Below are 14,924 nucleotides of genomic sequence, written 5' to 3' on the forward strand. Positions count from 1 at the left end.
AAATCATGTACTTATATCTACAGAAATTGTACATATTATATTTACTCCAGATTCGACAAGCAATGTGTACGTATAGATGTTAGGATGGATCTTATAATGGGCGCAACAAAAAAAAAAAAAAAGTTTCAAAATATCCAAAAATATCCTCAGTCGCTGTATTTTTGGTACTGAATTTTATTTCCAATTTATTCGCAGGCCAAATATATCATATTTTCATATTTATATAGGTAGACATCGAGCATAATTACAGCCAACTTTTGATCAACGAATCGTTTCTTTCGGTTTTTTTTTTTTTTCGTTTCCCCCTTTTTTTCCGTGCATTTATACGCGAAGCTTTTAATCCTTTTAATCGAAGAGAGCGATTTTTTTTTCGCAAATTTTTGCATACGCGCGGTATATAACAAAGTCTGGAGTTTGTTGTATGGCGTGTGAATTATATGGAATCGAATTCATCGGGCCGACAAGAGTTGCGTGAAAAAAAAAAACGACGCTCAATTTACAAAGGTCAGGGATTCGTGATTTGATGATTTTTTTAGTTATTTTTTTTTTTGTCGATTTTGATCTGTTCAAATACGTTTTTAAATTTGCCGAAAAATAAAAGAAAAACAACCACTAATTGTTATGTTAATGGACAAAAGAGACACTTGGTCATCGAATTTTTCATTTCAAATCGTTTTGGAACAGTTAAAAACTGATAGAATCGTTCGATTTTACTCTACGATTATTTCTATTATCCATTATCTATTTATACTATTCTTTTATAAAATTTCACTGACCCATTTTGCGTATATTTTCTTTTTTATTACGTTATTGGTGCTATTGAATGTAAATTTTTTTTTTTTTTTTTTTTTGTTTAATATCCCACTGATATCGATTTTGATCAACAAATAACATTATATTTAATTGAGATGTTCAAAGATGTGAAAAAAAAAAAATTGTTCTTTTCATCAAAATCAACGCTCAACTAAATATCTTAATTATTATGCAGCGATTTCAAAAGAAAAATCTCTCTCATCCAATTACCTCATGTTTATAATTACCGCATTATTGTTTTTTTTTTTCTTTCTTTCTTTCTTATCGTTTGAAACATTACGAAAGTTTCCTTAGCTCGCGTTATTGATCGCGATTAAACACAATTAACAAAAAGTATCATTTTCGTACCGAGTAACGTTCTTCGCCCGTAAGTTTTTTTTTTTCCTTTTGTTTTTTTAATGCTTCATACGCAAGATATAAAAAAGCACTTGTTTATCTCACTCCTTTGTTCGCTACTGTACGTACATATTTATAAAACTCGTCCCGCAGCTTAACTGCAATATACACAGGAAATTAGAACCCCATTGAAACTACGTTTTCCCCAGGAGTATAAAATTAATTGAACGCGGCTCGGTGTTATATTTGTTTCCAAGTAAATTATCTCCAGGTTTGAATGAATAATTGGAACAGAATTTCATCACGGTATAGTCGCGGAAAAGAAGGTATTTCAAACTGTTGAATATTTTAACACGTTAATCCTGTTTCTCAACGATTTGAAAAGAACTTAACAATATTTTGACATTTGTTATCGTCATTTTCGTTGTTGGGCGTTGGTTGAAAATCAAGCCTGAAATAAAGGTCTGCTTTATTATCTATAAAATAGCTGGTCACGATTATTACAACTTTCTTTTCGTTTTATTATTACACTTGTGAAAAGATATTTTTACCGGTGAGATGTGATGAACGAAAAAAATTAAGTTAATCAATTTACAGGATAGTTGAAAAGTAACGGAAATTTTTTTCCCAAAGCCAGCCGAAAAGCTGTTAAAGTAATCCGTTAATCTTCCTCTAAATTTACTCTCCTGAAAAGATGAAAATAAACGCACCTTCCTCAAATTAAATTTAAACTCTTTCAACGGGTACTTTATCCGAATCAACAGACTGCGCCCCAATTTGACAAATTTCTTAAATCACTGTCTGCGGAAATTGAAAAATTCATTTCATGATCGACTTATCGTCATACTATCCTTAATCGCCAATTAACAATAAGCGAAAAAATGATCCATTCATTTGATACGCCGGTGTTTTTAGACTTGCGCCGGTTAAAATTCATCCTTAAAATATCGTAATTGTACGAAATTGTTGTGTAAGATAAAACGGAAAGAGGGATATCAATGACTCGTTAATGATCCGACAGACGATCCTTTTCTCTTTAAGCGAGGTAAAATCATCCCTAGGTTTTTTTCCCTTTTGTTTTTTTTTATTACGGAAATGAATACGCTTGGACCAATTTGAGTTTCAGGGCTTTATTATGTATGGTTTCAAGCAAATATTAGATTTCTTTCATTTAAATCAATAACAAAATGGCGGTATGGCGCACATAAGTACCGAACGACTGCGTTTTCGATCCGGCGGTGTAGATTCCTCAATTTTTATCCAATCGACTTCAAATTTTTTGAACACAATTTTGAAAACTTGTTTATCGATGCGAGCTCGAGGCTAAATTTTTGACTTACAATCCAAACATTTTTTTTACAATAAAAGCTTCGTCAACAATTTTACGATTGAAAGATTTAACTTTTTCCTCGTAATCGTATATGTGTAGATTTTTTTTTTCAACATTTGGGCTACGAGCTTGAACCAGAAAAGGTGTTTTTAGTGAAACAAAATATTTCTATACGTTACAAGTTCGACAGTGATGTCAAACAAACAGCAAAAGCTTTCGAGTTCGGAATCGTTCGCTACTTATATACACGATGCCACCATTTTGTTATTAATTTCAATAAAAAAAAATATATAAATAATGACGTCGATAATCTCAAATTCCTTCAACTGTTGTCATTTTCTTTAGAAAAAAAAAAGTACCTAATAACGAAAAACGGATATTTTAACGATCATTCCCCAAAAGTACAATGAGAAAAATTTCATTTGTTACAGTAACTAGAAAAATTGAGTAAAACAGGTGTCGTTTAAAAAAAACTGTTTGAATATTGTTGGAATTACAAAAAATGAGGTACGCCTAGCCATTTTGCGCTATCGTCGATCCTTTTTTGGTTATTGCAACGCAATATCAGTTTGTGAGGTTTACTCTACTTTTTTTAGTTACATAAAGCTTTAACGTCAATTTATCGTTGCACGAGCATTGAATTTTCGCAACAGTTACGAGAAAATATAGCAACAGCGATCGTAATGAGAAAGAATAACAACGGATACCATACTTTCCGGTAACGGCTAGAAAACTAATTTTCATTTTCTACCTAGAACTATATTTTTCTATTATGATAAAAAATGAAAATAGTTAAGAACCGACTCTGAGCGGTAACCGTAACTAAAAATTTCTCTAAGTGTATGAGGTATAAAATAATTATTGATATTACTGAAATGGTTACACAATGTTCAGGATATATAATAACGCAAAGAATTCGAGAATAAAATTATCCTGTTAAATTTTCACGAGCCAGCCGGTTATTTTTTTATTTTTATTTTTTTGTTTCATTTAAACTTTTTCGTACAAGTGCGAAATAAGCGCGAAGCATATTATTCAATTCAAGTGTCGGAATTTTTTTATTGCACAATAAAAAACTAAACGCACGTATAGACGAGTTTATATTTCTTAAGTGTAATTGTAACACGGAAATCTAGTCTTATAACAAGTTGATAGCGGTGGATCACTTGAGGCGAATTGAAACCGTCATCTAAACTAGTTTCAAGGACTCGGTTATTGGCCGTGAATGGTTCTCAAAATATCTCGGCTTGGGAATGCATCTACAATAACGTTTGTGCGAGATTTCTCAATGGAAATAATAAAGCTGGCAGTCTTATCGTAGCTTTGATATTGACGTCGCGCTAAAAAGGCGTAACTTTGGAAAAGAAAAAAAATAAATAAATAAATAATATGGAGATTACATAATTGCAACGAATTTCTTTTGTTTCATCGATGTTACAATCATTCGGAAATTCACAGACGTCACGGGTATAATTTATTTATAAGCGAACAACATTTCACGAAGTTTTTAAACGGTAAATCGCACTGATATTCTCGAAATGAAGTTATAACGACGTTTTTTTGTTGTTGTTGTTTGTTTGTTTTTTTTTTTTTTTATTTTAATAATAATCCAATATAGATTTTGTGACACTTTTTGTCACTGAAGAACAGAGAATGTGAAAGGGTTAGAAAATATAAACTCTTCGCATAATCGAATTGTTAAACGAATAACAAAATATAGAAAAGTTGAAACGTGGAAACGTATAAAAGCAGAGAAAATCAAAATATGCAGTAATGACGTAACGAATGTAAAATTTGAAGCATTCGCGAATGCAAATATACATTTTTAAATCTGGCGCCATTTTTCTATGGCTGAAAATTGACAATTGCGATTCAAACGTGACAACAAACTTTCGTAATAAAAGTTCGTTATGAAACTAAGATTTTTTGCCTTATTTTGTATGATTTTCACAGTTTTTATAAGCAAAGTATGAAGTGTTTGCGACAGTCACGTTCGCAAAATATTGGCACGATTTTTCCGAATACGAATGTCAAGAATTATGCGAATATTCGTTACATCACTAATTTATACAGATTCGTTACAATTTTGACGATTCATTATTTCATCTTTCCGTACTTTGACCCCTTTCCACTATTTTTACTATTCTGCATATACCGGGACAATCTCTTGAAACTTAAAAAACAACCGCGCATGCGCCAAATAATTAAATCTCATTGGTCGGCCAAATCTTCCCGCAGCGATATTCTTGTCTGCGATGCAGGCGGGCCAACCTACGCAAAATGTGTACGTTTGAATTTTCAAAGAGCGTGAGCGTTAAATTCCGACCGTTCTTTGAAGAATCGACTTTCCGACCCGACAACAAATGCTTCCCAAACCTTTCCGAGTCGCTGCCTCGATTATTTGAGATTCTAACCTCGAAAATTCGCATCAACTGCATCGCCGTCAGAAACAGTTTGGCAGCCGAAAACTCGGGATGGCCAGCCTGCGCGAACAGCCGTTAAAACTCGCGCATGCGCGGTTGATTTTCAAGTTTCAAGAGATTCTCGGGGTATATAAATCGATTTTCCAAATTTTGAGACACTACGAAACCGTTAGTGCGGTCTTAAAAAATTCTATACCGTAACCGCGATCCTCGTATCTGAATTCTTCACCACGTTTCCACCTCCATCGGTTACTTTGGATAAAAATTAATTTCGCGCATCGAAGGAAGAGAAGGTAAACCGGACGCGCGACCTTTCCCATAAAATTTTACGACGACCCAACGAACAGGGTTCGATTTAAAATTTAACCTTTGAGTGAACGCCGGGAATACGGAAGAGGAAATCATCGTTCCGGGAAGATTTTCTGACACAAACGTTTATACGGATGGAAAACCGCCGATATACCGATGGCGCGAAGTAAGGGAAATACAAAGTATCGAACCAACCCTTACCGCGAGTCCTTCGGGAATGGATTGATCCACGGTGGCGTCAAGGAAGGGGTCGTCGCAAAATATGAAGAAGGGAGACACAAATCCAGCTTCATTACCTTTCCGAAGGACGAACGATATCCTTGCCAAGATTATCGCATCAAGGTTAGAATTTCCCCGGAGAGGAAAATTCGCCTCTAGTTTTGAATTCAATGAATAAACGGGCACGCAAGATAATTGAATTTTTCCATTAGTTGGATATAAAATGTAAAATATTCTACACGATATTTTTATTCTTTTCTTTTTTATATTTTTTCTCACACTTTTTTTTGCCCAAAGTACTTTTACCAGATTTGTCACTGTTCAAAAGTTTCGATATAGGAAAAAATTTACCCACAAGTTCTTTTAATGCCCGATTTGATATATTACGTATCTTTTTAATATGTTAGGTATTCGTTTATGTAAAACATAGATAATATAAAAGTTAACAAGTTTTTTTCCCCAACCCTGCGACATGAAGTTTAATTTTTTTCGTTTTTGTTTTTTTTTTTTTTACTCTCGTTCATTTTTTCATTCGCAGGCTTGATTACACGAGGCAAAAGCAAAGAGACCTGATATTAAAAGTAATCAGCGAACGTGACGAGAAAAGCAAACGGTGACAAAATCCAATTTGAAAATGGATCGATCAAATCATATCCTCTCCCCCCTCGGTTTAAAGAATGACGATGAACTAAAAATTGCGTCAGGGTAAATATTTGTACTTTGTATTCGGTCGTGTTAAACCAAAACGGGCGAAAAAAAAAAAAAAAAAAAAAAAAAAATCAGATTATCCCTCTTTCGACACTTTTTAGTCGTATTTTACATTCATGTTTTGTATGTTTAAAAAACTTTTCAACATATTTCTTGGCAGTTTTTTTTCGCTATTTCCTATAGTATACTAACAGGTTTTCAATACTCGATAGTAATTATCACGATGTAACGCGAATTGTTATTGTTAGAAACAAATTGATTGAAAAAAATCGTGAAAATTGAAGGAATAATTCATTTCCGAGAATATTATCCCGCTACACGTACACATGTTTTAAATGAATTACAAGTTTTTGGGGTCGCTGATTACGAATCTGGAATCGGACTTTCAAAATTCAAGATGACGGATCTAATATGGCCGAAAAAAATTTCAAACTCAATCGAATCCGGAAAAAAAAAAAAAAAACTGTACAAGGGTTTTCGGGGTGGCTGATTACGAATCTGAAATTAAATCTTCAAAATTCAGCCCGGCGAATCCAATCAGGAACCCCGAAAATCCGTGTATAGAATTTGTTGACCAGATTTGATCAAATTCGAAATATTCATTCACGATACTGGCGCAGACATCTTGAACAAGCAGTGACCCCAAAATTATACATATTATCTTGTTATAAAAGTTGACTCGGCAGAATAATGTGTGACCCAAAGGGTTAAAAACTCGTTGAAACATTTTTTTTCATCGTCACTTGTGTACATAAAAATAAATTTCAAAAATTGATTAAGAAAAAGAAAAAAAAAAATTTCCATTAAAACGTGACTTTTCGCTTTTCGATAAAATCTTTCGATAAAGATTTTAATTTTTCATACCGATGTATAATTTTTTGGTATCTTTATTTGTTTATTTATTTTTCTTCGTCTTCTTCTTGTCCCCTTCTGTTCCACAAACAAATTTGAATATCCGTCATCGCTGATGGTACAATAGGATTACAGGATGAAAATTTACGTACTGTGAAACGAACTGAGGGAATAAAAGTGCGAAGGAGAGGAAATAAAGCGAATGCGTGAAAAGGGGATAAGACGAAGCGCAAGTTTATAGGCAGCACCAAGTAACATATTACACCGCATGTCGGAGAAAAGGGAGAGAAAATGGGTGTATTATTCTCTTCCCTCGTTTTGATCGACGAGCTTCAAAAAGCGACGAGAGGAGTGAAAGTGCCTCGGTGATTTCCTCCGAGCATCGTTGGTAACCCGAGTCGATTAATTAATATTCGTTCCGAATTTCTCTGCGGCTGCTACGGGCAATGTAGGCTCTCTTAATATTATTGCAGGGAAATTGAAACGATTGTATCAATTGTTTAAATTTTAGAATGCCTTCATGGTTGAAATTTTAAATTTGAATTTTTTTTTTTTTTTATTTTATAACAATATAACACGCGAATTCAAAACTCTCTCGTGATTCTGTAAAATTCAGCTTTCTACGAATGTATCTAATAATTTATCGCTGTATGACAAAAAAAAAAAAAAAAAGAGTACAAGTTGAACGAAATAATTGCAAAGCTGTGACTAAAACGAACGATAAGTTAAATTTTGCTAATGCGAGACTTATCTTATATTGGACATATTGGACAGTGAAAAATATTTTCAAGGTAAATAGTTCCGGTTAAAAACTACTCGTCCAATTGCTTATATTGGAAGAACTGCTATGCGGCAAAATTTACTTTCTATTTTTTTTTTTTTTTTGCACAGTCAGAAACATCAATGTTGCATAACCGATACTGCACACAGAACTCAAAATACAATAATTTTCGGCGTACGATCACTTTTTTTATTCTTATTTTTTTTTTTTTTTATTTAAACTAAATATATGAAGCATTCCATGTCCACTCGACCAATGATTTTTTCCTCACCATTTTTGATCAATTTCAAATTTTTCTGTACGATTCTCCGATATATCAGATGAGTAATCGAGAAATTTTTCAGACATTTTCGTCCAAGCGTTAATTCTTTACGATTATTCAAACTAGACCAAAGTTGGTTGGTATCTTCTGAAAATCCCCAAAAAAATTTCTAAAATCTTATTATTCATTCCAATCATTCTGATTCTGATCATTCTGGCCAGTGATGTTTTTTGTGAAATGTTTTTAGCACCTCAAACGTCTTGAATAAACAAAACACCATGTCTGAACGTTCCGAAAACTGTAAATGAAAATTACCAAAACTTCTGTGTTTCATTCTAAATATTTTAGCGCGATAACACTGAATTTATGGTAATTTTTAATGAATTTTCGGAACATTGAAACATGATGTTACGTTTATTTAAGACGTTCAAGATGGTAAGAAAGGATCGATAAAGAAAAAAAAAATGCTCCGTCATAAGCCGATATCAGGACGATTGAAATGAAAAATAATATTTTTCAGTATATTTGGAGATTTTGAAAAAATGCCAATTTTCAGACGGGCTTGAATAATAATAAAAAATCAACGGTTGTAGGAAAAATTCTGAAGCAATTCAGGTGTGCTTTTTTGAGATCTTGAGATTTGAGAATCGTATAAAAAATCCTGAAGCTGCGAATCAAAAATGGTGGGGCAAAATCATTGCTCGAGTTAGGACATGCAATGCCCCATATATAATATGTAAATACGAATATATATACACATTTATATATTCTTGTCACGTTTAAAAAAGAAAAGTGTAAAATAAGAATAAAAATCTATGATGACAACTTATAAAAAGACTTCTTCTCGCGTTTGGCAGCCGGAAAATCGATCATAATCTCTCGTGAGCCGCGCGCGCGTTGCTTCAGCTGCACTTCCGTGCATTTGGGTTGATCGAGGAGGATGGAGGCTGATTCGATAAGAAAAATATATATTATAACACACTGAGAAAGAAAGCCGCACAGGGCCGATACGCCGGCACTAAAGCCCCAGCCTCGGGGGACTCGTCGTTGATTAAGAAGAAGAAAAACAACAGAAATGGCGAAAGACGAGAGAGAAGAGTTTCTCCTTAGTTTTCTTAATACCTAGCGGGTCGGGAATCCGCCGTTATTGCTTTTTCATCGTCATTATTACGCGTTTACAACAATGAAGTACACAGGTGATAGTTCAGAATTGATATGAAAAAAAATTTTATTAGACAAACAAAAATATTTTGAATTGGTTTTTTCTTCTTTCGTTTTTTTTTTTTTATAATATTTTTTAATCAAACTTTTGTGTTATCCGTTGATTTAACCAAGATTTTGTATATACCGGGAGTATCTCTTCAAACTTGAAAATCAACAGCGCATGCGCGAGTTTTATCGGCTATTAGTCCAGGCTGGCCATCCCGAGTTTTCGGCTGTCAAACTGTTTCTGACGGCGATGCAGTTGATACGAATTTTCGAGGTTAGAATCTCAAATGATCGAGGCAGCGACTCGGAAAGGTTTGGGAAGCATTTGTTGTCGGGTCGGAAAGTCGATTCTTCAAAAAACGGTCAGAATTTAATGCTCACGCTCTTTGAAACTTCAAACGTACACATTTTGCGTAGGTTGGCCCGCCTGCGAGCAGACAAGAATATCGCCGCGGGAAGATTTCGCCGACCAATGAGATTTAATTATTTGGCGCATGCGCGGTTGTCTTTCAAATTTCAGTAGATTTTCCCGGTATAACGAAAGGCTTGTGTTAAGAACTGAATCGGATTTATGGTGTACGTAACTTGTAAAAAAAAAAAAACTGCTTTCTGATGTAATTATTTCAATCTTCTCTTGATATCGACAATTTAAAAAAAAAACGCATCAAATCAGTCGGATCGATTAAAAATATTGTTTAAATAATGAAATAATAATAATAATATTGGTATTAATAATAATGATAATTATTTGAATGACAATAAGAAAAACGCGATCTCAAGTTTATTTTTGACGAATCATTTGCATAAACAAAGATATATCGACGTGCCAAATTTAAATGGTAGTGAGAATTAAAATTCTGGGTTGATGATGATTCGTTAATAATAACGAAATTAAAATAAGGATCGAGGCTGGGATAAATTGATCAACGTTTGTACCGATATGAAATTCATTTCACCCTCTCTGTTTGTGTTTCAGGAAAACAGAATCGAGCCTCGGTACTATTTCGGATTCGACGTTCAACAGTCAAAGGTATAATAAATACATTCAATCTTTTATCATGTGTAAAATTATTTGATACAATTTATCCGGCGTGACTTTGGCAATGCTGATGAAAATGCGATACTCCGTTTTTCCGAGGGAAAATTTGCGGAAAAAAAGTTGTAATTTCAGCTAGTTAAAACGCGGAATTATAAAGATATTATAAAATATCACCGTGAGAACAAAAAAAAAAACTTTTCATAAGGAACAATTATTTTTCGAAAGGGGTGGGGGGTTTAACCGCGGTGATTAATTAACGACCCCGATAACCCGCGAAATGATGAAAAACGACGAGAGTTTCTGCAGTAAAGAAGAAGTTACACGTGACAAATTATTACGATATTTCAGAAAGCGAATTTCCGGCACGAAATTTGATTGGAAACGATTTGTAAGATCAACTTTGTGCAATTGTCAGATTTTGAAAATTATTCAGGTTGCATCGAAAGATTACGGAGAAAAAAACTCGGAAATTGACAACTTATTTTTATAATGTAAAGTTTGAAAATATAGGATTAAACAATGCGAATGTTGACAAATAAGATACATTGTTTTGAGAAATTGTTGAAAATTGGAAAGGGTATTTTTTTTTTTCTTTTTTGTTTCTTTTTTTTCTTGCTTCATATTATGCACAGTTAGATTATTTTCATAGGTATCAATTTCAAAGAGTTTTACGTCACGCGCTGCAGAAATTTTGGTTTGGGTATGAACTTTTCGAGTGGATTTTGAATTAAATTCGGAGACAGTTGAGAGGGAAGAAAGTTTTTAAATAACGCGCAACAGGAGGCGGGTTCGCTAATTGAATACAAAACTCTGCAGAGACGATTAAAAAAAAAAAAAAACTTGGTTCATTACTTTTGAAAAATTAGAGCGGGATGATCGCTTACTTTTTTCACCCGTCACTTTAAATTAATTTTATTATATATTACAGACTAATTATTGCTTATTTTTTGTATTTTACAATCGGCATTGATTTTACGAGAATAATATACTTTTTTTTAATTTTAATTTTTTTTTTTTTCCATAGAGCAATCAGCAGAAACTCGATTACTTCCATAGATGAAAACAAATGTTAGCAAAAAACAAAAGGATAAATTGTTAGAAAAAATATGGAATGTATAATGGTAAAGAAGTTTTTTCTTTGTCTGAAGAGTTGAATATAAAAAAAATCAGAACTGACAAACTTTTCCATATTCAATTCCAGCTGCATTTATAATGATCACAATATCGCATTGGAAATTAATTAACTGGTCAATATTCACCATCGTGTTGTTTGCAGAATTCAATTAATTACTGAAAATTTTGTTGATACAAGCAAATTGATTTATGTTATATTTTATTATCGCTTATTATACGTATTCACTATGATTTACATTAATACTTTTTCCCTATCCGTAACGTGTTTCACAAGTTCATTCAGTGAATCGTAAATATTTGAAAAAAAAATATGTAAAGTTAAATTGAATTAAGTCTATAAGCGCTAAAGGTTTCAGTTCAATAACTGAGGAATTTCATAAGGGATTTATAAAAGTATGCAAAGTAAAATCCAAATTGACGTTGATTTAATATTGGAGAATTTTGTCTGAACAATATAAAACAGATTTAAAACCATAAATTCAAAGAAAAAAAAAAAAAATTTCTATTCAAGAGCTTATTTACATATATATAATATATATAATGAATTTCGGCATAACTCAACAAACAAGCTACATAATAATACGTTCAATTAAACCATGGCATCGTTATCGTGTTGTTCGTAATGAATTAACTTTGTACCATTAAAACGCCATGCGTAGCTATTACGTATCTGTATAACAATCCGGATCTTTTTTAAAGTTTAAATAACGAGCTGGACGCAATTTAGCAGTTTGCAGATATAATCATAAAAATATTTCTGCGGCGTGATGATTATACATGTAATAATTTTGCCTTGAAACTTATACACGCGGTTGGAAATTAATTAGCAATAATAAAATATGCCAAGTATAATGGTTTTGTTAATTTTCTCAAAAGCAGGGAGAGAAATTACCGTATCGTTATTATTATAAACAAGGTGGCTACAAATTTTTGGGAAAAAACATTCTATGACGTTTCCATGTTTGCCAGATTTTCCCAGGTGTGTGGCCAACCTAATAAACAAAGAAACTTTGCCCGCGGTCGATCGTGAAGCTTTTGAGGATAAAAATAATTCAAAACAAACAAAAAAAAAAAAAAAGAAAAAAACATTATATTCGTTAGAAATCTGGAACTGACGGCAAAAAGCTTTTGAAAAGCTTTCTATTTTTTTTCGAAACTCAAAGACGCATAGGCGTCGGAAAAGTTTTTAACCAAATATCGATTGATAATATCAGCACACCGGGTCACGGTCGCGTCTCTTATTTATAGATACATTTCATGCGACGGATTCTATTGCTCACGGAAGTCGGTGAAATACGAATATATTATAAGCGTATCGGCAAGACAGCTGATCGAAGCTATAATTAGTTTTAAACGTTGGCCAGATTTCTGCAGTTTAACTTTTTCCAAAATTATTTCAATGAAATAGTAACGAATTTCCAAATAAAAAAAAAAAAAAAAAAATGAACCAACCTCAACGGTTTTGTTTTATTTCAACAACTTTGTTCGTCGCAGAGAAATGAAAGTTGGCTTTTTTTTTTTTTTTTTTTTGTTTTTTTTTCATCTTCTTACATTTACTCGAAATGAAAACGAACGAAAAAAAAACAAAAAAAAAAAAAAAGCCCTGCAACTATTTCTCATCAGGTTGGATGAGTATTGTCGGAAGTAAAAAAAATTCCGACACTGAAATAGAAAAAAAAAAAAAAAAAAAAATGATTACCGAAGTTATGACGATGAGCGATTTTGTCTTTTTTTTTTTTTTAATTCGTTTTTCGTCTCTTTTTTTTCTACTTAGTCGTAAGAATTGACTGCACGACGACATTGATTCGATTGAAAGGAGGAGATTCTTTTACGAGTGATTTAAGTGAAATATGATTTTCGTTTTACAGGGTGTTCAAGAAATCGTCGTCGAACAACAAGCTCACCCTGTATTTGGCGAGCAGAGATCTCGTGGTGAGTGCCGGAAAGATTGACCGTCTTCAGGGCGTGCTTCTCGTCGATCCTGACTACTTGCAGGACAAAAAGGTGCGACCGGTAGATTATAATATCGCATATGATTAACCACTTTTCATCCGACGCAACGTTCGATTGATTGAAATTTGAAATTCACACATTTTATAATTGATTCAATACCGAGTGAGACGAAAAGAAGAAAACGAAGAATTGAAAGAAATTCTTTTTCTCACCGAATTACAAAGTCTATAAATCGATTGTTGTTTATACACATTGACGTCAAGTTGGGCTAGACGAAGAATAAAATTTATTCCTATTACGCACTGACAAAAGAATTTTTTTTTTAAATTAACTCTTTACGATTCTTATCATTCGAAGAAATAATTTTCAGTCTCATCTGACACAAATAAAAATGCAAGAAAAGAAAAAAAAAAGGAAAAAAAAACGCTTCATTTGCACTCGTTACATACTAGCTCTACGCAACGTTGTAAATTATTTCTTCTGATCGATCAGAATTTGAATTATTTCGTAAAATGATTTAATTTATTAAATTCAGTAATAAGACCTTTTTTAATATGATAAATTTCTTAACTTAATTATATACATATAATTCGTATCAACTCCTTGACCGTGAGTGAAACATATCCGAGTGGAAAAAAGTTGTGCCACTTTTGTAATTGAAAAAATTGCGACAAAACTTTGTATCTTCGGTGTTTATACTATTTTTAACATTATGTTAGATATTTTCTCGCATCTAAAGACTCAAATTCAAATGAAAATTAAAATCAGCACAGATTACAAATTTACATTCAGCGAACTTAAAACCGCTAATACACTTTCGTCGTATTCAAACTATCTTTCTAATTTTCATTCGGCATATTGAATCCGACATTTAAAATTTTCAAAATCTGATTTCAGATTCAAATTCACCGACCTAAACCACCCTTACAGTAACATTGTAGTATGAATATCTCAAATTTTTCTTTTCTATCAAATAAATTAGTTTTTAGTCAAATTGTAGGCACATACAAATAAATTATTTCTATTCTATATATACCTAACATAGGTTAGATTTGCAAGTCAAATTCTCTTTCCTGCGTTTTGTATCGAGTCGATTAATCAAAGGCGTTGAGATATTTGGTCAAAAATAAAGAATCAAAAGTGAATACAAGACGCTGAATGCAAAATGGAAATCTACTCATCGAACAAGTGACACTATATATATATATATATATATATATATATATATATATATATATATATATATATATATATATATATAATAATTATATATATTATACACTGCATATAATAACGTGACGAAAGCACTTCTCGAGAATAAATACCTTTAATTATATATACAAGAAGTGACGACAGCAGCTGTCGGTATATAAGTTTCGAGAAAAGAAAAAGAAGAGAATAAGAATACGAAAGTCGCTGTAATAACGAACGAAACGAATAGAGTGCCCTGAATTTTTTTCTGTCTTTTTTTTTCGTTCTTCATCCCTCCCGATCCCATCTCGATATATTCTTTTTCAAAGGTAACGTAAACCCAAGACGAAATTGCTGCATCGTAC

At 32.6% G+C, this 14,924-nt stretch overlaps 2 protein-coding genes across 8 annotated transcripts in view; one reads left to right on the plus strand and one right to left on the minus strand.

The window, feature by feature from the left end:
* The window catches only part of LOC124216877 (14 kDa phosphohistidine phosphatase), a 127,036-nt gene that overhangs the window by 52,762 nt on the left and 59,350 nt on the right, over window positions 1–14,924 (minus strand). The gene's annotated exons all lie outside the window — the stretch shown is intronic.
* Window positions 1–14,924, plus strand: part of LOC124216871 (arrestin homolog) — a 96,002-nt gene that overhangs the window by 23,513 nt on the left and 57,565 nt on the right. For all 3 annotated transcript variants that reach the window (XM_046621932.2, XM_046621931.2, XM_046621934.2), the window contains exons 3-4: window positions 10,219–10,272; window positions 13,284–13,419. In XM_046621932.2, coding sequence (XP_046477888.1) covers window positions 10,219–10,272; window positions 13,284–13,419 — 190 coding nt within the window. The remainder of the gene's footprint in view (window positions 1–10,218; window positions 10,273–13,283; window positions 13,420–14,924) is intronic.

Source organism: Neodiprion pinetum, chromosome 4, assembly GCF_021155775.2.
Source record: "Neodiprion pinetum isolate iyNeoPine1 chromosome 4, iyNeoPine1.2, whole genome shotgun sequence".
NCBI classification, from domain to species: Eukaryota; Metazoa; Arthropoda; class Insecta; order Hymenoptera; family Diprionidae; genus Neodiprion; species Neodiprion pinetum.